This window comes from Filicampus tigris, chromosome 1 (genome assembly GCF_054856515.1).
Source record: "Filicampus tigris isolate MCC_2025a chromosome 1, RoL_Ftig_1.0, whole genome shotgun sequence".
Lineage (NCBI taxonomy): Eukaryota > Metazoa > Chordata > Actinopteri > Syngnathiformes > Syngnathidae > Filicampus > Filicampus tigris.
This window is the reverse complement of record NC_141217.1, coordinates 27,757,513-27,773,149: the sequence shown is the minus strand read 5'-3', so window position 1 is coordinate 27,773,149 and position 15,637 is coordinate 27,757,513. Positions and strand designations below refer to the sequence as shown.

Here is a 15,637-nt window from a genome sequence, read left to right as displayed (position 1 = left end):
CTTTTAGTATTAAATCCAACAATTGCAAAATGTAAAATCTTATAAAATTTTATTTATTTAATCTAAACACCTCAAACAGTTGGTAAGGTTTTCTCAGTACTCACATCCATTGACTTTCATTCACATTCAAGTATTGGAACACACACACACACACCCACACACCTCCACAGACACACACAAGTCCTATACACTGCCTGAGACAAATAGCTGCACAGTACACATTAAAAGAAATACTATTCACTACTAATGCAAGCAGCAGATTCACTGCACCTTGACACACAATAAAAAGATAGGTGGATCTGTTGTATGAAAATATGCTAAATGCAGTTATTTTACAGCATACATAGGCAAATGGGTTGTTGATAGATCATTTTCACGGATAGGACTCATTTAGTCATGTCATCGAAAAGTCATTGTGGTACCCATAATAAGGCCTGCTGTTGCACTGCCAAAGCCACATTTCCACCAAGCAGTGTTTTTTGGTTTAGGTCAGCGGTCACAAAGGTTGCGATAGGTACACAAATTACTGATCACTATAGTAGTACCTTTTGGCACCTTTTTGTCAGGATACCAATTTCACTGATATGGTTACACCAGAGGTTGTGCTGCCGTCTGTGAACTGGTTGACAGACAAACATCACCTGCCATGAACTGACGGAACCTGATGGAAACTTTAGTTTCTTTAGTCTTTAGGCTTTAGTACGAAAAAAGATACACAGACATTCAGTAGAATGGCAAATGCAGTGACTTGAATGACGTGTTGGTATTGACCCAATCATTGGTCATTGATGATAGTTAATACATTTGTTGATAAAAAGAAGGCATGATGGCCACTACCTTCTGCTGTACAAGCCTGTATGCAAGATCAGTTGCACCTGAAAACACTTGAACAGATGATGGATACAGACTGGCATGTTTGGCCTTGTGCTAAAGAAACTCTTGGCAAAGCAATCAGCATTTGGACAAAGCCCTGAATGGTTCGTCAATACTTTCCTTACAGCGCAATGCTTTGTGCTGTACAGTGTTTGCCAATATTGGAAATGCAGGTGATAGAAGGTCAATCAATAGCCCCCTTACTCACAGAGTGAGGCTGGAGGAGTCCTGCTAACATTTAAGGTGTTTCTTGCTGGTCATGTCATTCCATATGCGGTGCATCTCCTCGGGGGAAATCTGGTGGACAGTGACCACTCTGCGGTAGCGGCAGAGGCTGTAAGCCATTTTCCAGTGGTTGAAACCGCTGTTTTGGAAGGGGTGGATCCCCAACTTACGCAGACACACACCCACATATACGTCCTCCAGATGTAACAGTCTGGTGTGCAGTGAGGTTTGGTAGATGAGCTCGGCTACGTCTGCCGAGAACACGTAGCCGGTACCAGAGCAGAACGGTGGGTACTTGCTGTCGGGGTATAAGTCTCTCGGCATGTACCACTTGCTCCGCATGTCTCTGATTGGCCCACCGTTGATGACATAACCGGTGAAATATCTCCTCCTGGGCTTGGTGGTGGGCTTCAGGAGGTTGTAGATGAGGTTCTCCATATTGACAAAAATGTCACTGTCTGTTTTGAGAACATATTGGGCTTTGGAGCAAAAGGTGGCCACCCAGCGCATGCCCATCAACGTCTTGAGTGTCAGGTTGTGGTAAGAGTCAATAAAATCCTCAACTACGATGTCATGAAAGATCTGGCTCTCCTGCTCCACCATGTGGTTAAGGACAGCGTCCGTGCTGCGACCCAACAAGAAGAGCGTGACCACGCGAACATCAGGAAATGTACTTTCATCACCCCACGTCTCTCTTATGGCCTGCCGTGCATCAAATTCCTTGTGAGTGGTGCTTATCAGGATGACAAGAAAAGGGGTCTCCGACTCACACTTTTTGGCGTCATTGATGAGGTAGCCGAAGTCATGTGGATTCAGAGACCGAGTGCGGTAGTTACTGAAGGTCGTGTTTTTGTTCAGCTTGGGTGCCTTGCGAATTGGGATATTCAGATGGCTCACATAGGAAGTGGATGGGCGGGACACGCTCAGATACCAGAGAGCACTGGCCCAGCAAACCACTGTCAGCAAGTACAAACAGGAGACCTTAGAAGGCATCGCTGTTTTACTTTATTGGCTTTACCAGTGGCGGCAGCATTGGAAATTCAAAGACCAGGCTAACATCACCTGAGGCCACCTCCGCCACATGGGACATCAATCCTAAACAATAGGCTTCTTTACTATCTAGTGTGATTGAAAAGCAAATCTGCTGGTATTTCTTATCATGGTCAACATGTTGTTGCTTCCCATTGCCTCTCACAGCACCGCTCTGGGCTTGTCTCCGGCAGGATCTGAAATTGGATGACAAAAACAGACTGGTCAGTGGAAACCAAATTCCGAACTATGTAAGCGGAAAAAGACAAGCATCAAGACTGAAATGCCATATGTTTATAAAGATAGGTCCAATTAGTTCTATTTTATTCTGCAGTTGTCTCTCGCGGTTCAATTTTTGTGGCTACCGATTTTTTCCTATCATACTTATTTTGCAGATTATATGAGCAGTCTCCCAATCTGATATTGATATTGGTGCGGTATAAGACCTGATACGAGCAATAATGTAGTAGCTTTTGCCTCAGCTCCACTGTTTTCAATCCATTTGCCTTTTATCCCTGTTGGATTTAGATGCCAGTCAAACTCACTTGGTCAAATTGGCGAGATGAGGCAGACAAAGTAAATGTCTAACATGGCAAATGATTCATATCCACTTGGTCTCCTGGTCTGATCCACCCCCAGAAGTTCACTTTTCACATGGTCACTATCAGTCCACAAAATGAGACTGGACTGGGCATATGGACTTTACATGCCTTTTAATGAGATGCCGCTTCATTAGTTAGACCAGCGCTGCTGTGGTAATTTTAGCAACTACTAAAATTGCAACTCTAATTGGACACAGTCAGAGCTTGAGGTGATGAATTTAAGCAATACATATAAAATAAGATAACTTGGTCCAAAATTATGATCAAATACTCCTGTTTGTTGTGTTCACAAACCATTTCAAGATAAAGTTACGTACACTCTCTGCTAAAATAATGAGATTAGAGACTGTAGTTCTGCTTTCATTTCCAGGTATTCTCATCGGAATGTGATACACAAGCTCGAATTCCGCATTATTTAGTGCAACAAAACATAATTTTTGGTGAGCAAAAGAATTGGAAAGTATAGAGTTAAAATAGACTGGAGTGAATAAGAATGAACATTTTGCATCATATGATGCTCTCTAAGCTTGTGACATCAGACAAGTCGTTTCCACTCTCTCCCCGATGACCTGCTTTTGGTAGTCTGATTGATTTTGTGCTCCAAAATAAGCCATTGCAAACCTAAGCCATAATATTACCTACACAGTTTCAGCTTGATCTTGTGTGTTTGGGATCATGAGCAGATCATTTCTTAAATCTCCTTTTTCCATTACTTTGCTGAAGGATTATCTGAATGTGTCTCAACAATATCTTAAAACCCCCCAATTTTTGTAGGTTCATCTATGTACTTCTTGCCAAATTCCAGCTGGCCATTCATGTTCTCGCTAATGAGTGGTTTGCATCCTTTGGCCTAGCCAAACGAGCTGAAATGTACAGTAAGAGTGGGGCGTGTCTGTAAGGTCATGTCTGTAGGGAGGTGCACCGGAATGTAAAAATGTAAAAACTAAAAACTGATTTCCAGAGGTGGGCAGTTTACTCAATTTTGCTGGTCCGTCATTTGTCATCGGTCAGCGGCCTGGGTACCCGCCCGCCATCCGTCAGTCCGTCATTTTTAAAACCAAACCCAATTGTAATCGTCAGTCAGTACATCAGTGAAGTCCGTCAGGTGTCCGTTGGTCCATCAGTCCGTTCGCCAGTCCTGCTGATTTGTCTTCCCATCCTACATCTATCAACCTTGTCTTAGGTCTTTCTCTCACTCTCATTCCTGGCAGCTTCATCCTAATTGTCCATCTAAACAAGTACAGCAAAGTTGAAATAAAAGATGTTGAAAAAATGAAAACATTTTGATCCCTTATCTTATACGGTATTTATCTTTTGAGATCACACCCAAGTCTACAGTCTACAGTAAAAACAAAAACCGGAATGGACCAAATAGTTCCAAGACTTCTGGAGGGCAGTGTAATTTAGATAAAACATTAAGCCAATTCTGCTTCATGAAATGATGCAGGATCAGAACACTTTGTAGGATGCCCAGCAGAAAACAAAATTTGTGGACTAGCAGCAAAACACTACATAAAGATCCAATTCATTAGTGATACTGGATGTGTGAAATGTGCTAAGATGATCTTAGCAAGCTGTTGGAAGGTGGCGGTGCTGTTATAAAGCTAGTAGCTAGTCATTTTATCAGGCAAAAGAATTTGCCTTGTCTTGTGGGAGGCTGAAGCTTCTTTTCATTAGGAAGTTTCTCCTATTCCACCCCCCATTTCTGTTATCGCCCGTCTCCATCGCTCATTTTCCCTCTGAAGCATAGTCATCAATCTCTCTGCCCAGCAGAATCCATCTCATCGTGGCTGCTTTTACACACGCCCTCCTCATTTTCTCAATCACTCACTCTTTCTACACACCACTAGGTGCTTGATCTGTCTTTATACTGTATGTTTCACTGCATGTCACTCCATCTGTATTTATGTCAACCTCACACATGCATTGTGATTTTGCCAATTTGGCAGCCCGTTTCCCATACTGTTGCTCATGTCATTCATGTATTTGTTTTTCATTTGAGTCATTTCCCTCTTCTGAGTGAGCTCTTACTTATTGACAGGTCCTACTGTAATCAGTCACGTAACACAATCACAATCTACACTTCCTGCAATACATCTCCCGCTTTCCTGACAGAATCACTAAACCATCATGTTCATCTCTCTGACCTTGCTTCCACTCCTCCTGTATGTAAATCAGCTTTCTTCCTCATCTTTCATTCCCCAAAATGAATATGCAGTAAGCCATTACAGATGGCTGCACTGCTTCATGCTGTCGCTTCACTTTAAATAAAGTCCCTGAATGACAAGAGTGGCATTTTATTGTGGGCATTCTAAGGCACACCTGTGCTCTAATCATGGTGTATAATTAGCATCTTGATATGGCACACCTGTGAGGTGGGATGGATTATCTCGGCAAAGGAGAAGAAGATGTATACGGGCGGCACGGTAGTTGACTGGTTAGCACGTCCGCCTCACAGAGGTCGTGGGTTTGAATCCGGCCCCGGCCTTCCTCTGTGGAGTTTGCATGTTCTCCTCATGCCTGCGTGGGTTTTCTCCGGGGACACCGGTTTCCTCCCACATTCCAAAAACATACTTGGGAGGTAAATTGGACACTCTATATTTCCCTTAGGTGTGGTTGTGAGTGTGAATGTTTGTTTGTCTCTATGTGCCCTGCAATTGGCTGGCAACCAATTCAGGGTATTCCCCGCCTACTGCCTGAAGACTGCCGGGATAGGCCCCGGCACGGCCACGGCCCTTGTGAGGATAGGCGTATTGGATCATGGATGGATGGATGGATATACATACATAAACATGTGTGTATCGCTCTCTCTCTGTATATCCGGGCTTCATCAGGGAAGCCCCGAATTTCCTCTCCCAAGCCACATCTTCCAACTCTTCCGGAGGGGTCCCCAGGCGTTCCAAAGCCAGCCGGGAAACATAGTCCCTCCAGCGTGGCCTGGGTCGCACTCCTGCTGATGGGACATGCCTAATCCAATCAAATGCCCGGGTCACCTCAACTGGCTCCTCACAACATGGAGAAGCAGTGGCTCCACTCTGAGTCCCACCCGGATGATCGAGTTTGTCACCCTATCTCCAAGGGAGAGCTCGGACACCCTGCGGAGGAAACCCATTTCGGCCGCTTTTTTCCGGGATCTTGTTCTTTCGGTCATGACCCAAAACTTGTGACCACAGGTAACGGTAGGAATGTAGATCAATCAGTAAATGGAGAGCTTTGCCTTTCGGCTCAGCTCCTTCTTCACCAAGACGGACCGATACAGAGTCTGCATCAGAGCAGACGCTGCACCAATCTACCTGTCAATCTCACGCTCAATCAACAAAACAATTTTATGAAAATTATGAAAATATGAAAAATTTCATAAATTTCAAAGCTATGCAACAATGTTGGCATCCAATGTCATTAATCTAAAAAAAAAAAATCCATGTCAATCTGACTCGTGTTCTTGAAAACAACAACAATACAATATACTGTAGCCTTATCTTTTTCCCTCAAGTGTGTGCAGTGATGAGTTTTGGTTAAATTTCTGATGTAAAAACAGCATGTCTTGATATCGTTTGCTGAACTAGTGCACGAGAAACGTACTATTGACTTTTAAAGAATCCAATGGTTTATATACAGGACAGGACGTACGATGATCGCAAAAGTGTGATGCCAATGCATATTGTTTATGATCTGCTAATTGAGGATAGCTGCAATGCCAGCAAAGTGTCAAGGCAAAGCAAAAACAGTAGATGATGACAACTGCCGCGCCAGTGCTTGCAATGTATAGTGCCTCCGTGCCCATCGCCAGGATGTCAGTTTAGCAATCTCCCACTGGGCTCTGCTGCAGTGGCAGCTGCTCCAATAAGTCTCACGTTGATGCAAGATTCCATGCTGTGACTACTTCAGCGTGTACATACTCTTGTGCAATATTATCCAATCCAAGCAAAGCAAAAATAAAAATCAGCATCCCTTTATTGACAGAACTCTTGTCTTTAGTTTCTTAAGTCAGATGTTTCAGTAACCCAGCAGTCCAACGCGGTACCTGCCTAATATCACGTTTGTTGAGAGGCATACAACATCAAAACAGGGGAAACAATGTCAGAGGTCTCCAACTAAGACATTGTAGGAATTTATTGAATATATAAAACCTGATTCTTTTTCGATTAAATGCAAACCGAGAAATAGTTCTGTTCAAATTCAACGTCCAGTTGTCCTGCTGTTAGTGATTTCAATTACAGCTTTTGCCAGAGCATACTACAGCTGATGCCTTGAGGGCCAATCATGTCTCTGAAATCATCAACAGGCTGTTGTAATGTTTTTTGTTGGTGAAAAATGTTGACACTAACAGCGAGTTTACTGTACATATGCAAACTGAACATGCCATTGTGGAGCAGCGTCACATTCAATTTGTGTTGCTGGGTAAAACAGTATGACTGTCTTTAGAAATAAAAATGATGTACAATTTGTTTATGCATGCATATAGGCATACAATACAAAATAACGAATACAGAGACAAAATGAGTGCTGCGGAATTTCAAATGCCAAAAAATGGAAAAAAAGTTGTCCGACTTCTTATTATGCAGCGATTAATATGATAATTACGGGCTTCTGATATGATGGTATGAATGTATGACCTTGTTAGAATATTGTTGTCTTTATTGATATGATCTTTGGTCAAAAGTGAATGTATATCATTTATTTAAACATATTATATGATATACTGTATGTAAATACAAAAAACAAAGAATATCGGATATGTTCATCTTTGGTAGCTCTTGAAGACATCTTGTGTAAAACAAAAGGCATTGTGGACATGTACTATTTCTTCAAATGCTTTGCCCCGGTCTGCTGCTAAAAGGCTCCATAAATGACCTGAAAGGAAGAAAGCAAGTGCTTCGTCTCATTCTGACGAAAGTGGAAGCGCATATCCTTTACAGAATTATTTGCGATTTCATGTCATTTTTGAGTACCGCTGCACGCGTCAGCCACAATGAGCTTTTAGATGAAAAACTGTAGGCTGCTGGCAGCAACCTTAACTTTCCCAAGAACAACCTCTTTGATGATATGCAAAAGCCTAAATGGATGGATTCCTGTGTGTGTTAGAAAGTTATTTCCCATCATTATTTTCTGAGGGCACTGCAATGGCATGATATCACAGTGTTACTTAGCAAGGTTGGGAAAGATTGATTTGCCCAGACTTTGAGAACAGGGACATGTTTCAATGGCATTTCATTGCTCTTATTCTAGGGAGAACCTGAGATTATGGATTTATATGTTTCTAGATGGCCTGAATGTTTCTTATCTATTTGTTTTTCATAGGTGGATGATGTCATTTTGAAGGTACGTATCGGATTGTTCCATGCACGTCATAGTAATTTAAATGGGTAAAAGACCCAAGAACCCAAGAACATGAATTCATTTCTGTATCTTATTCCAGATCAGCAATTTAACAGTAAAATGCCGTTTTCTGCAATTTTTTTGTTACTAAATGCAAGATTTTTGAGGATTCTTATTTTCGGCATTGTTTGAATTTGGGCGATTCCGATTCCGGTTCCTTGACTCTATTACGGTTCCTAGCGATTCTAGACTGCGATTATTTTCGTTCTTTTTCTTTTTTCTTTTCAGAACACGGGGAGGTCGACGCAAAGAGTCAAAGACCGAACACTCTAGCAATGCCAACTCATGTACAGTATAAGGAGGTGTTTAATAATAGACGTGCAACCTCCTTTGCATGAGATTAATTTTTTACGTGTTGCACTGAGCAGCTTGGTCTTATTTTATGAAGCGCAGCCACACGTTTGACCTGTGTCGAACATCCATAATTATTACACCCTGCGAGCATTATCCTGTCGTCTTCGTTGCTGTCTGTGTGTTGTCGGCATTTGCTGCTCGCCGGTGCAGTGCACAATTTCCTATTGGTCGTACTTCGCTTGTGTTTGTCGTTTGCTCCGCCCCGCGCGCAAACTATCTGTACATTGTTTGTTTTGGACGGCTTCATCGAGATGGATTAAGAATCGAAATGTGGCACTGACATTTTAAAACCTGAACGATTCCGGGAGAACCGAAGTGCTAGTTCCGTTTCCACTCCCACCCATCTTTGGGTCCCACAGCTATTCGCCGTTTCCCAGGCTCTGTCATACCTGGAAGCGCATCCGGTGTAAAATCTGTGCCAAACATATCATGCGACTGACTTGCTTTGGCAACTCCTAACTAAGGGGGACCAAGCCAAAAGTCAAACAACATCCATCCATCCATTCTCCATACCGCTTCTCCTCACAAGGGTCGTGGGGCGTGCTGGAGCCTATCCCAGCTGTCTTCGGGCAGTAGGCGGGGGACACCCTGAAATGGTTGCCAGCCAATCGCAGGGCACACAGAGACAAACATCCGCACTCACAATCACACCTAGGGGCAATTTAAAGAGCCCAATCAACTTACCATGCATGTTTTTGGAATGTGGGAGGAAACCAGAGTACCCGGAGAAAACCCGCGCAGGCACGGGGAGAACATGCAAATTCCACACAGCGAGGCCGGAGCTGGGATTGAACCCACGACATCTGAACTGTGAGGCGGACGTGCTAGTCAAACAACAACAACTGATTAATATGATGTCCATCTTTCCATCCACTTTCTATGATCACATACCAGGGGCGGAGCCAGAATGTGACTAATGGATGGGCCTGGAAAAATCAGGGTGGGCCTGAATATTTCTCTCACTGAGCACAATTCTCCTGTCGCGGCATATGGTATATTCAAGTAAAACGACAAACAAGTTCAGATCTTCCTTAGACAACCACAATTTTGCCATTCTTTATGTTCAATAAAATAAAAGAACACAACAAAACACAACTTCAAAAATAATTTAATAATAATTTACAAAAAATTCTAAAGTATATATTTTTTCATGAATCTCACTGGGTGGGCAGTCTGTCAATATGGGTGGGCCTGTGCACACCCAGGCCCACCCATGGCTCCGCCCCTGTCACATACATGTGATGAATTACAACCGGCAATTATAGATTTCGTCATCATGCTGCGTGTTTTGTTCTATTGTCGCTGCGATCAGGTGACCTCAATAAGCCAGCGAAAAGCTTGGAGGCAACACGTGTGGGTGGTTTTTGTCTCATGTTGCTCCACATAATTGATTGCAGTCATTAGCACTGCGTGGATCGACCTTGCTCAGAGGGCCAATGGTCGTGCATACGCATGGGAGAAGAGGGAGAGAGATGGGTTCATAGACTGTAACGTCTATGCCGTTATATGAACCGTGTGTACAAGCATGGAGGACGGACGCGTCAGAGGGTAGATAAATCATGTGGTGGACCCCAGGCTGACATCTTACAGCCACACTGCCGGGTTCAATATTGCAGATTTAATGACTGGCAGGGGAAAACAAGAAGAAACCTCCCTCCATCACTGGCAGTTTTCATGGCTGCTGATTTAATAGAGGTTGTTGTGCATGGGGCAGTCCACTCAAAGACATGAATCCAGCATGGCTTGCAATTATGATTCAACAATAAAATAAAAAAAACGGTTTCTGTATTATCATTTAGACAACAAATCACACCATATACAGTGAACTGTACACCATGCGAGGCCTCCGTATACTTTATTGTGAGATGTCAGTGTACCTCTAATGAGCTCAGTTCAGCAAGCATCAAAGACTCTTTTTTTCGATGGATTTTTGTGACTCCTTCCTTAAAAAAGGAACATGAGAAGAAAAAACTAATAGACACCAGCAATAATACTCCACTTATTCAAAACACAGTGTTGTTTTATTGTGTTTGTATTTTAATATTAACAGTGTTCACAACTTTTTCACTTGGTGAATGACTATTACTTAAATCATTAAGCACATGCATACAGTGCACTCGGTACTTGCACAACAAACTACGCACGCATTAGCCTCCACAAGAAAACCATCGGAGATGGTTTACCCTTTACCCTTTTATGCCGGTCCGTCCTCCGTCGGCGACCTGGGTACCCTTCCGTCCTCGTCCCTGCATCCTTGTTCATAAAAATAATCATCCTCCGACCCCGTCCGTCCCCATCCTTTCAAGCGCTTCTGTCCTTACATTCCGTGACATTCCCGGACAAGGACATGCTTCGCTTGCAAAGGGATAAGGTTTGTACTCAATGTTAACAGTTAGTTAACAAAACAAAATTGCTCCCTCATCAGTGAAATGAGCGTCCCCTAGAGGGCAGACTATTGTAACAACAATGCTGCAGGGAGGGAAAACATAAGAAAGAGCAATCTACAGTGTTGTGAAACCAACACAACACGAGTGTTGTTCCCTCGTTGCAGTATTGTTGTTACAAGCATAGTCTGCCCTCTAGTGGACACTCATTGAAACCTAGACATGCGTATAATAAACAGCTAGTTCAAAGTTGGCAGATCTCGTCTTCATATGTCCGTACAGTGTAATGTAACACTCAATACCAAAGATTTCTTAAAAATGCGGGAAATGTGCAATAGAACACAATAATTTACTGCCCCTTTGCTTATATTTCCTTCCATGATCTCAGCCCTCTACTGTGAGATCTGTCATACGCTCAACAGGAAGTTGTGCAGAAAAATGTGATCCTCTTTACCCCAATCTTCTGCCAAGTTTGAAAACCATTGTGGTGCCTTCTGAGCATATAAAGGAAGAATTAACGTGTGAGGATTTGAACAGCAATGGCCAAATGGGTTAGCATCCCTCCTAATGTGAGTGAGCGAGGAACAATTATAATGTCATTGCGGGGCAGCATGCAATTTGACACTGGCAAAGGCATTTGTTTCTCGAATGGCGAAGCCACAGTGATTTTCTCAGGATAAACGGTGCCAGTCCAATAGACAGCATTACAGGCCATGGGATGGACACAGTGAGCTTAGTGCAAAGCCTCAAAATTCAAAGTAGATTAGGGCTGACAGAGGAAATTGGATATCAATAGCGGCCAAAAGATTTGGCAGCTGTACAGAGGCCTGATGCTCCATCCCCACGTCAGTGCTCTTCTGAGCAGAGAACCCGGCTGGTGCAAGTCTGTCTGCAGCCAAGCTGTGTTTGCGCAATGTTTTGCTCGCAAAAGTGACCACTGTCACCTCAAAGGGCACCGTAATCTGAAAGTTGAAAAATAAGTTTGTCGTCTTCTTGAACTTACAAAACATTCCTACCCATTGGGTGCTCCATTTAAAAAGCTGAAAATGGGTGTGCTAAGGTGAGAAAAGACAGGTTGTGCGCAAGAAAACACCTTCAGCCTTCTCCCCTGCACAGTCAAGCCCTACACTTTGAATACTAAGCACCTTCATAAATTGGAAATGACAAGGTGATACATTCGGGTAATACATTTTACTGTCCAACTGGCTGACATTGATGTTACACAATAATCAAGCTCAGTGCTGCATCAGGATAAGTGGAGACAGGGCCCCAACTTGGCACTAGAATTATGGTAATGCCAAGGGAACAAGACCTGCAGCCCAGACTGAATGCGGTTAGTATCGTTATGCCACTGCTACTTGTTGAGAAGAAGCAAAGTAAGGCAGCACATTTCTGCTAAAGCACGACTAAAGGGAAGAAACGGCATGAAACAATTGGGGATTCATAGGTGCAACACCGTGGTAATAACCTCCATTGATTTGGATGGAGAAGGTGATGAAACTGGCAGCTCAAGGAGGCCACGGCGTGGTGTGAGACACAAGGAGCATCTGCAGTGGTACAATTCAGTGCCTTCTGGAAGAGCACAGGGAGAAGTCGATCAGAAGGCCATTTTTAAGACATTCCGTCCTTGTGAGTTCGTACAAGTAACTAAACTACAAAGTTAAATCAACTAACTGACCTCAAGTGACCAAATGATCCTGTCATTATCTTGCCATCTATTTCCCTTGCATAAATTATTCCTCCTGTATGAAAGAATTGAATTGCACGCCGCTGAAATTGTTTGAAATCATCTTGAACATTAGTACATTGCAGCATTGGAAAAAAAAAAAAAAAAAAAAAAAAGATTGATCCCGCTTTGGATTTTCTTTTTTTTTTTTTTTTTTTTTTAAAGATGGCTTTTAATGATGTGTTCCTTTATGCCTTGTCCATCCAAATGTAGCAAATGGAACAGCATAAGTGTGGATCTATTCTCTGTCGAGGTACCTAACAGTAGAATATCATTCAAATGATCTGTGAAAAAATGATCCCTCTCTAATTTTATTTCTAATTATTATTTTAAAACTTAGTGGATAAGGAAAATGGATGGATGGTTGGATAGATTGCATCCACCCGTTTTTCATGTGAGCAAAAACATGTGGTCCAGGCGTGTGTTGTTTTTTTATTTTTATTTTTTTATTTATTGTTCAAAGAATAGATAGCTCTGCATGTATTACTTGAAGAATGTATTTAAATATTTATTGACAACAGAGCATGTATCAAAATATACAAAGACGCAACTGCTGCCCAAGGGATAAAAACACAATCAAGCCATCTGCTTACTTCCATTGCGGTACCTAATTTGCCCGCAAAAGTCTACATTTGTACTAGTGCAACCGACATGAAAAGACAGAGCTGCGTTTGAGTGGAAAAACAAACAGTTGTCAAGCTGTGGCAGGGATGGAAAATAAATCAGAACAATAAATAAATCAGTCACTCGCTTGATTTTGTTTGGCAAAGTTTTTACAGCTTGCCATATTCCTGATGCAACCCACCCATCTTTAATCTGAGCTTTAGACTGACACTGGTGGCGCTGGTCGGGAATCGAACCTACGCCATCTGCACATGAATGAATAGCATTGCACTGGCAGTATAGGAAACTGAAAGGAGTAACAACCCCTGCAAAAACAAACAACTGAAACAGGCAGCTGTGAAAGCCTGGAAGAGCATCCCAAAATAAGAATGCAAATGTTGGATGATGGAAATGGGTCAGATGCTTGATGCACTTACAGCAAGAAAGTATTTGCAACGATTAGGTCTTATGCACTTGTGCACTTCGGTCTAATTTAGCTTGAGCTGTTCTAATGCTTTTGCTCGCCTAAAATGTGTTGCATCACAAACAATCCTCCAGCAGAAGCAGATCCACCTGGAAATAAAAGTTGGAATGATGACCTATTGTTGACCCACCAACTCAGTCAAAAACAAAGTAATTGGCCTTGATGTTTGAGTACATTTGATATGGAGTGTTCAGATGTGGTGTTTGGCTTCTGGTGGTTCTTAACCTTCTCTTTGAATTTGACACTTACTCATATGTGCATAGAGGACTCTTTCGCCCACTGGCTGCACAGCAGTTTAGCTTTCAGGGATTAAGCAGTTATCAGGGACAGCATCTTGGTGCAGGCAGGCCTGACACGAACAGGCTGAACACATCCTCTTATGTAGCAGGGCGCTGACAACTACGCTTGTCCAGATAACGCACAACCTTCGGCAACAGTACAGTAATCACAATCCAACGGTGCTCGCATGTCCTCTTCTCCCTTTTGGCTGATATGATCACGCAGGTGCTGGCATGCACGCACACAAGCGCACACACACACACACACAAACACCTGCAAGCATGAAAACTTCGACACAGATTGTTCAAAGCTACTTTGGTACTTTGCGTCATATGTACAACGTATTGCTGTATTCGTTCTCCGCAACAAAGAGGCCTACTTCCCGCCCGGGGACCATATCCAGGTCTTGTGTAAGAAAACAGAGGGTGAAAACATACACAGGTACACACATTCTTCAACTCCATTCAGAACGCTACTGCAAAGTTGGGTGTTCAGCAGCTAAATAAAGTAAACCTTCATGCTGCGCTCACCGCTTCCCATCACACCAGTTGTGTAAAGGTTATTGCTAGTTACTCTTTTGATCCTGAACAGGTGTTAAGCTCTCCCACAGACACACACACGCATGCAAATTCCTGCTCCTGCGGTTGGCAGCCTCAGCCCCAACAGCTCTTTGGGCAGCATAATGTGTTGCTAAAGCGCTATATACGGTAAGTGCACTCCACTTAACATTTATCATCAAAGACAATGTTTACATGCAGTCAATATTCGGGCTAAGGTCAAATTTCCGGTTTCCGAAACATTTGGAATAACCCGTTTATATGCGCGAGCGGACAGAGGTACTCCAGTATACATGGTAGTTGTGATCAATTAGAATATTCCAATCTAAACAGGTGACGTACATATAATGTCATGACGCAAATGGACATCATTTGCACTTCTTACTTTCTACCGTCAATAAAACACATTATATTCATGTCACTCACCACAGGAATAAAGCAGTTGGTTTCCTCCTCGCTCCGAAAGTGTGCTGCTGTGCTGCATCTGAGTTTCGCCATGTTTGTTTGCCTCCGCCTGTGTATTTTTGGCGAGTTACGCACAGACACACAGACTTATACACACACATATGTGTGTGTGTCTATATGCACATTTTGCACTTTTGCCATAGAGGTAGAAAATAACGCGAAAATGCCGCAAAGAAATCAATGCATTCAAGTTAGGCTCGCTGAGCGAGTGGCAACTTAAGATGCCCGCCGGTGGCTTCACTTCTCACTACGGCGAGTAAGTGGCATCGCCGCGCATAAAAGTACTTCCTGTACTCAAAAGACCAAGATTCCTTGCGGATAGAGCACGCAGACACTTCACCCGCTTTGCCCCCAGTGCCACTCACGCTGGTGTGCGGCTGGGTGGGAATGTTTGGTGGTAGGCGGAGGGCCTGTAGGCAGACTCTGGCAGCGACGCTTCTGTCAGTCTGCCCCAGGGCAGCTGGAGCTGCATATGTATTTTACCACCACCAGCGTATGAGCGCATGAATAATGTATCCATTGTAAAGCATTTTTGAGTGTCCAGAAAAGTGCCGTATAAATCTGATGCATTATTATTATTATTAGCATTATTATTATTGTTATTATTATGGCTGCACAATATATCGAAAAAATATTGATATCAAGACATTGGTGCATGAAATATGCATATTGCAAAG

The 15,637-nt window shown here is 42.9% G+C and overlaps 1 protein-coding gene across 5 annotated transcripts in view; it reads right to left on the bottom strand.

The window, feature by feature from the left end:
- Window positions 1-32: 32 nt before the first annotated feature.
- Window positions 33-15,637, bottom strand: part of LOC147153433 (beta-1,3-galactosyltransferase 1-like) — a 66,961-nt gene continuing 51,356 nt past the window's right edge. For all 5 annotated transcript variants that reach the window (XM_086029701.1, XM_086029704.1, XM_086029702.1 and 2 more), the window contains one exon: window positions 33-2,324. In XM_086029701.1, the coding sequence (XP_085885827.1) occupies window positions 1,105-2,091 (987 nt within the window). In that variant the 5' untranslated portion in view covers window positions 2,092-2,324 and the 3' untranslated portion in view covers window positions 33-1,104. The remainder of the gene's footprint in view (window positions 2,325-15,637) is intronic.